The sequence below is a fragment of the Rhyacophila brunnea genome, unplaced genomic scaffold (assembly GCF_057557595.1).
Source record: "Rhyacophila brunnea isolate RB1 unplaced genomic scaffold, BYU_Rbru_1.0 scaffold_10, whole genome shotgun sequence".
Taxonomy (NCBI): Eukaryota; Metazoa; Arthropoda; class Insecta; order Trichoptera; family Rhyacophilidae; genus Rhyacophila; species Rhyacophila brunnea.
This window is the reverse complement of record NW_028232752.1, coordinates 34,548,475-34,557,572: the sequence shown is the minus strand read 5'-3', so window position 1 is coordinate 34,557,572 and position 9,098 is coordinate 34,548,475. Positions and strand designations below refer to the sequence as shown.

The 9,098-nt window shown below is 29.2% G+C and overlaps 1 protein-coding gene across 1 annotated transcript in view; it reads right to left on the bottom strand.

Annotated features, from left to right (window-relative positions):
* Window positions 1–347: 347 nt before the first annotated feature.
* The window catches only part of Ance-3 (angiotensin-converting enzyme Ance-3), a 244,654-nt gene continuing 235,903 nt past the window's right edge, over window positions 348–9,098 (bottom strand). Inside the window, exon 12 of the mRNA XM_085953539.1 lies at window positions 348–745. Coding sequence (XP_085809665.1) covers window positions 610–745 — 136 coding nt within the window. The 3' untranslated portion in view covers window positions 348–609. The remainder of the gene's footprint in view (window positions 746–9,098) is intronic.

Genomic DNA, 9,098 nt, shown 5'->3' with positions numbered 1-9,098 from the left:
TATAAAATAACCAAATAAGAATATATTTTATATTTATTATGTTTTCACCAGATCTTTATATCTAGTTTATACATATTCATCTTGAAAAAAACTATTTTTAAAATAATCAAATCGAAATTAATTGCACTTGTTTCTTAGCAAAACGATAAAATAAACATGAACCCATATAATTAATCGCCGAAAATTTAATTCATGAACATATTGAATGAATTTTGCAAATTAAAAAGTCTTCTCTCATTTATTAAGATCGAAGTAATCTAGAATATATATTATGTAAAACAGTAATTAAACATGTTTTATTTGTATGTTTATTCATTTTGAGCACTTTATTGTGCTAATGAGCCGACAATAAGTATTCAGTATTATTTGCAACATCAAAAATCACATCACATATTTGAAACTAAATTATGTATTCATTACAATAATTCTGTTTTATTTTTATTGCGAATTCAAAAAATATTATGTTTGCAATTTCGAGTTAAATTAATTAGTAGTACGTTGAAACCGTTAATAAACTAAAATATTTTTATGTCTGTAGGCATTTTTATACATTTTTTAATACCTACTGAAGAGGTTTTATTTACATCTGTTTTTTTATTGGCGTATAATCTATCGATGTCTATGTGATAAGAATATTGTTGTCAGGAATGAAGTCAGGAATAGTGTCCAGAAAGTAAGAATGCTGAAATGAGGAGCAGCACCGCTGTAGTATCCTCCGTAGACTTGAAGACCCGCCGTTTCGATACTGAAAAAAAAACAATAATTCAGATTAATATAAAGTTAGGAGTTATTTGGTAAAATGATAAATAGTATTTTGGTTATAGTATCCGACTATGGTGCTTACATCCAAAGCCTATAGCTGATACAATTAGTCAGAACATATTATTGTGCAGAACTTGAAAATGATTATTATAGTATATGCTTCATAACTTTGCACTTCGGCTCTAGGATGAAAATAATTTACTTAATATATTCTAAAAATATATACCTACATAAAAACACATACCTACATAATAATGTATAAAAATGGTACAGGAATCATAGCATAATTCAGTTTTTGTAGCTGTTATGTACTCAGTACGAGTCAACTCTTCGAATCATAAAATATATGTAATTATTTAAATGCTGTTTGTTGAATTTAATTTAATATTTATTAAATTGATAAAAAATCAGGAATTTTACACCAATAAAAGTAGGATATATATTTTTATTCTAAGATTATGTTTACTTACTAATGATTTTTTATAATTACCTACTCAAACTTAAATTACGAATAATTTTCAGAAAGTAACACGACAATTATTACTGTATCATTTAAATATCATAAATATTATAAGTATAACCCACATTAGGAAATATTACTTTCTCTTATATCTATCCAACTTAATATATTATTATACTACCTAGTTGTAGGTAGTAACTTTGGTAATGACTTTGTTGGGAAATGGAATTTTAAATTTACTACAGTGCACAGGCCCACCGCGAGGCGACAGCCCTTGTGTGCAAACAATTCTCGCTCTTAGTTAGAAATATTCAACTAATAAAAAAACTTTACTTATTCATCTGTGATAGGTATCACATACACAACGATTATTTTTAAACAAATAAGTAAATTACAGATACTTAACGTACATAGCGTTTTTTGTTAACAAGGCGTAACATAAAATATTATATCATAGTAAATATCATTTCAAAAAATCGAGTACGCTGAAATAATAATAACATCTCCGTATAATATGTAATATGATATAAGTACATATTATTTTATATTTTATTTATATTTGAGCATTATTTAAATAAAATGTTCAGTCTCAAAGAACGCCGAATCAAGGGGCGGCCGGTGCTTAGAGACAAACTTAAGAGGTCGCCCTTTGGTCCATTCGCTCGCGTCCGCTGCAAATATTGCCTAGAAGGATACGGCGCCTCTGATTGGGTATATGAATATAACTGGATTGCTTTAGTTTTCCTGTCAATTAATAGTGGTATATTCAACTATCTTGTAAATGTCAAACTATAAGATGTCTCAAAATATCAGTTGGTAAGTAATAGACACCTGGTTGTGTTATTTAGAGAGTTATGGTTATGACGTATGTAGGTATCTCTTTTTTTCAAAACCTTTTACCAACCCACCAGGTTGATTCAATCTGAATCCAATTAAGATATTTTATATAATTATTTTAATTTTACAAGACTTTATTTTATTTATTTCCACCCAGTGTTTAAAACCATTACAGATAAAATGGATTATGCTGACGGATGTATGAAATTCAGTAATATTCTCAAAAACACCATAAATCAAGCTATGTACTGTAGAAACTTTCCCCGCGAATCCTGAACTTTTTGTTTATCCTCCTCCTAGAACTCCTTGTTTATTTTGTAGGGTAGATAAATAATATATAATCAGTAAATTATAAAGAAATGAGTGAAAATAATAATTATTTATTTAATAAATATTTTTAAAACAAAACATAAAAATATAATTGAATAAAGCTCTTAATGACTTCTATGATTTTGGGTCATTGATTTTCAAATTTTCTTGATATCAGGCACAATATTAGAAAGTTGAACTTTTATATCCGGTGTGGCATCTCGAGCCTGTTCCTGGAATTTAATTTTGTTGCAGCACAATAAGAAAATTCTGCTTCGCATAAATGTCGTAATAAACTGAAGTAAAACAATCATTGCTTGTTTTGACACTTCTAGTAGATTCACAAAACACTTATTCACGCTCTGCGGTACATAGTTTGGGAAACCCTGGGTAGAACGTACAACATATATTGAGATGACGATATTTATTGATACAATGATAGAGTGCATTTTATTTATGATGAATGTGTTATTATGTTCACCCATATGAGCGTAAACATGAATAAAAATCAATTTCATAATGCTTTTAAACGTCAATAATAATATTTTAATTAGATACACTTACTGTTAGTGTTGTGATGAAATTTCGTAAGTATGAAGAAACACATAAAATGAACGAGATAACATCTGGAGCACAGAGGTAAAGTGTCATTTCGACAGATTTGGCCTTTTGAGTTTTTACATATTTCGGCACCAGGTTTTTTAGTTATATCAAACGATACAATACAAAAACTATTACCTACTAATAATGAAGATGGTTCTTGTAAACTGTAGTACCTATTTACATTGTTTATTCAATACTGTATGGTGTATTCATGATTACTGTTTAGGCATATATACCTACACATTAGATAACTCGTAGAATATTTTCGTGATATGTTCTTTCACATAATATAGTTATCGAAACAATTTTAAGGTTCTCAGTTTGACATCTCATACCGTTACTTCATGTACTGAATTTAAGTTGAAGATGTGATAAATTTAGCAAATCCACATAATTTTCTAATAATTAGACATATAAAATAAAACATGTTGTACAAATTTACCATTAAAAGTATACGAAACATATTATGAGCTAGATAGCTACCAAAAATATAGTACTTTCCTATATATTAATAGTTCGCATCCGAATAAAATATCAAATCCAGTTCCGTTCATTAGTGTAAAAGTATTGAAGTGAGGGGTTATTTCAAAATCGGTTCAGTATCAGGATTCAGCTGTTATTTGTTATATTTCCAACATTAAACATGGTGTTTTAAAATTCTATTTGCAGTTTTCAAATAATGCCTATGACGGTTTTATGTGATTATCTTAAAATAGTGGATTATAGACGCAACCCTAATTTGAATTAGACAGCCTCCAATAAGCGAACGACGAAAGTTAACATCGGCAGGATTTTGTTGTTTACCTCTAAAAAAACTATTAGCTTCTGCAAGTAAGACAATTTACCTCTGATATCCGGAATTTTAATCGACGTTTTAATAAGCGAAATACGTAAATAACAGCTATAAAATAGATTTCTTTGAAACCTTAAAAAAGTATTGCAAAATATTGGTAAATTGAATATATTTTAACGACGATTTTAATGGACTGAATCTGTCAATATTGATCTTAAAGCAGTTTTATGATACCGTTAATAACGTTCATTTTACGAGTAATAAATTGGTCAGTTACATTATAATAATATGTTTACTTTTCAGGTAAGTAATATACTGGTTGGATATAGTGGATTGTATAATCTAACCAAAAAGAGGTAACATTTTTATTACCATGTTTTTTACGTTTTTCTTAGCTCGTATTCTTGTTTGTCCGGTGGTTGTTTATCCAGTACAAATCTTGTAATCAATTTTTAACTTATTTCCTGCCTAGCTAGACATTTGAAACTTTTAGAACATAGAACACGATGCCAATGCATTCTTTTAATACTTTTAGCCATCTTTAAGTAGAATTGAATTCATTTTCAGTTAATTCTGTTTTGTATGAAAAGTTATTTCGGAAGAAATCCGTAATTTAATCCATTATTATTGGTTGCTAAGAGGGTGGTCCTAGCAACTAAATTATTAATATATACTTGCGTTACTATGGAAATTAAAATGACATTTCAGTATTCTATATTTATTTGTTGCAAAATAGCAAAAAAATGATTTGTTGGCAATTGCCTTATTTGTCCTAAATTATTAATACATATAATTGTCAAGCTTATGCGATTTAACAGAAAATTTAAAAACGTGGTACTTATATAAAAAAATCTTTTTATCTTGTAATTATTACTTCTAAATAGTATAATATAGTTCTTCGATAAGAGTTATATTATAATCATACTTTTTACAAAAAAAACTCTGCCATCCAAGCCATGCATTACATAGCAAACATACACTAAAAAAAATAATGTTGCCAGGCCGGGAATTGACCCACAGGAGATTATAATAATATTTGTTAATGAGGAATGGTTGTTAGTCATTCCCCTAACTCATTGTGTACTTTTATGAGATCAAAAATAATGCATTTTTTTTTGTTAAATCCATGGACAGTTGCTCTATAAACTTGGATTCCGCGGGTGCAAAGGTATTAAGATGAACCATCACAAAAAATATGATTATGTCATACGCCTATAATAAAATTACTAAATGTCAAAACAAATGTCCACCAATCAATACACACACATTCAGGATACAAAACCCGTTTGTAATTAAGGATGTATCTATATATAAAGATCTTTATATGTATAAGCAATCATTTGATGACAATAGAAGTCGAGACAAAATATATTCATGAGTTTTTGTTGTTATTTTTAATGAATTTTCGTAGTTTGGCATCGGTATTATGCAAGTAGGCAAGTATCTATATGGGTTACCACATTGGGGACACTGTTCATAATACGGATTATGATAAAAACATTTCTCATACAAAATTGAATCACAAATGATCTACCTATGTTGTATGGATTACATTATTATATTATGTACTTTTTGCTGGTTTGGTTCCCACAGCGAAAGTTTACGACCAAAATTGCTTCACTGTGAGATCATTACGCCAGTTATTATTTGCGAACTTTACTCTATTGCATATTAATATTATTATTATTCAATAATGCAGCGAAACATGATATTATTGTTATTGGGTGTTGCAAACAAACCGATGTTTTTTGTTGAATTATTTTGATTTATTTATACAAACAATGCCAACAAATGAGTTTAAGTCACATATCTAGTTTATATCTGTCATAATAAATACATATACTAATACTAGTACAGCTGTTGTACACCTATGGCTCGTGTTCCACTTATGGCATGCTCGGAAACTACCTCCACGCAAAATAATTGAAGATAAAATAGACATTTATTTAGACAGCCAGAAGATATTATGAATGCTCATTTGAATCCATCGATTTTTGAGTCTTTTTCTTATAAATAAACAAAAATCATTTATTTAATGGGAAATATTTTTAAGAAACACAAAACTTCTGCTTGTATATGAACAAACATTGTTTTTACCTCACTTTTCACCAGCTTGCACAATTCGATGTGATACTTCGTGTTCACATAATAATCGTATTAAAATTACTAGTGGATGAATTAAACGGTAACAAATTAAATAATATACGGAAGGCAATATATTGAAATTTCTCCAAAATTAAGAGAGAATTGACAATCCCAAAAAGAAAATAACCGAAAAGATAATATTTAATATTAGATAAAGTAAATTATATATAAGTATAATATACATGTTGATATTTATTATCTATTAACTATAATTAAAAAAAAAGTTAAACCTCCAATAAATATTTCATGTAGATACCAAAATATGGTTGTATTCTCAATTTAACAAAACGACGTCTACAATAATACTCTTTTATAGTTAGTAATATTCGTATATTTTATGATCATGAAATGTTTAAATTTGTAAATAATGACCTAATTGTAATAATACACATATTATTTTATATAAAATCTACAATTTTTCCAGGCTTATCTTCCAAATATTATTCAAATTCGAAATTATTCGCTTTATACCGCATACAGCACTTGACACCTTAAGAAGGAATAATATTGCTTAATAATTGAATACTAGGGGTAGTAGTATGGCATACGTATATAAAATAATGAAGATTTTTTACATGTTTGCTTTATGGAATGGTGTAATTGGTATTAAATTGTAACGAAATAGAAAGTATGGAAATCAATACAATATACAACTTCCACCTAGATAGTTCCCATTGAGTAAACAAAAGTGACAGGCCATCTTGTCATACACGATCTAACAGAATGATAAGCGTTGACCTAAAAATTTTCTAGAATGTGCATACAAAATATTCCTAACAGTGAAGGCAACTGAATATATCGACTTGTTAAATTTTGTATGGTCAGTGTCCCAATCGACCAGAGAACACTTCCTACATTCGATTTATTTTACACATAACAAATGAAAGTAGCAGGTTTTACAAACTACCTGTTCCAATTTCCACAATCGCAAGCGAAGCAAATGCAATCGTTTTGGTCGACATGTAGCAGAATTTGATCGTGCTCTGCGATTTTTTCACTAGCTCAGTGGGCGATGTGTTTGATGTATTTGTTTATATTGTCCATCGTGATTAAGTGCTTTTAAAAGCGAAACTGTCTCACAGGTTATTTATAGACAGTGGGGGCCAATTTAATTATTTATATTTACAACAAAAAAATTAGTAATGAAATTATAATACAAGACCGATCCTATTTAACATTTATATGAGCGAAGAATTGGAATATTAAAATAGAGTAGGAGGCGAGATATTAATAAATATATGATATACTGATGATAATCATACTCATAATCATGTCTTCATGTCTTTAGCCACGATTTAGAGTAGTCAACTACTTCGTCATGTTGAAAAACTAGGTTGAGATCATTCGTAAAGGTAGTGAACAATTTTGTATATCAAGGAATTCCCATCGACAAAATGATGGAACCCACTAAAGAAAAATAAAAATGACCATAGAAATGATTAGAGTGAAAAGTCGTGGCTGTGATGCATCTTAATGTTGACTAAAATTCAGCTCATGCAAAGTTTTTTCTTTTCCATTTAACAAATCAATCTTAAAAGAGCTAATAATAAAAGATTGACTTGGGTTATCACTGCTCATATGTATTCACTGCTGACTAGATAATTATTTTTTAAAAACCACTTTTAAAATGCCCGTTAATTACATCGATCCGCCTGGTCATTACGCGCCAGGTGCGTCGTCAGCGTCCAAAGTATTAAGAGCCTGACTCCGATAATCGAGGAGGGATTGCCAGTTTTAGCGACTGCTAAAGATTGGCAGCATAAATGGTAAAAGATGAAGAGGAAGAATACACGCACGCTGGATTGGCCAAATGGAGAATTCAACTGGAAAATTTTATTATTGGTGTCGAAGAGAATAAGGAGAAAATCACAAATTGTATGCTGATTCTGCATAACGGCCGCGATCTTCAGTATATTGAGTTCTTCAGTTTTTTTTAAATCCACGTAAGTATTCCAAAACCATAGAAACAATTGTAATATCTGACAGGTTTTTCTATCCCAGGATATGCGTATTATAATAGTAGAATGCGCAGATACGATTTATTCAAATGCGCAGATAGGCAGGGAAAGTGTGATTAATGTCATGGTTGCTATTTCTCGATTAAATTTACAGCAAGCCCATTTCATCGCTATTTCTTGTTAAACGCTGCTCTCTTAAATATTACGATATTGTAGTATGTTTACAGTATGTTTTCAGTCCCGGGTTTCCGGGATAGGAGAAAATATCTGGCTGACAACGGAATCCATACAAATATTTCAAATTTAGTGGTAAAATTTTTGTAGCTCTTTAGTAGACAAGAAATTTAAAAGCATTAGTTTTTCCAATTCCTAGAAAAAGAATACTAAAATTTATATATCACATTGTACGTAGTATTTAAGATATTCCGTTTGTGTTATTAGTGTTATTACATTATTCTTAGTGTTCGATATGAATAGGTTAATAACATAATGCTTAAAGTAAGAATCAGTTCGTATTGTATACTATTGCATATTTTAATACAGAAATGGAGCATAGTCACATCTCAGGATTATAGCTGTTGTACCACCTACTCTACTGGACTTAAATGCGGATCTAATCTAGATTACACTTCATGACAGAGGTTACAAACCGGTTACTCTATTTTATATAATATCACAGATCTTTACAGTTTGTCAATCTAATGGGTTATTGAGTTATTCTGTCAAGATGAAAATAAATTTCTCACGGAAGTATGTAATGTGACCTACATACAAATATATCATCTGAAAATTCTGTCGTTCAGGTAAGGCTACGTAGGTAAGTCAATTTACGTCAAAAATAGGCAAAAAATATAGAATATTTTTTGCTCTACATTATTTATAATATATTAATAGTTACTACATTTTAAGTTGATTTACAATAGTGTATAATTAAAAATGTAACTATGTAGTTCCACATTGAATATAAATTGACTTACCAATCCCAATTTACTAAATAAATAAATAAAAAATATGCCGGGGTCTATACTATGCCTATACAACGTATAAAATTATATCTATATAATATTACAATTATTCTACTGTTTAACAGGTAAGTTTACAACATTATTAGTTTGTTAATAAATAAGTACCTACTGAATATACAACGCATTGTGGTACGATGCACCAATTATAATTTTTAAAAATATATAATTTTGAAACACATCAGAAAACATATATTTTGGAAAATATC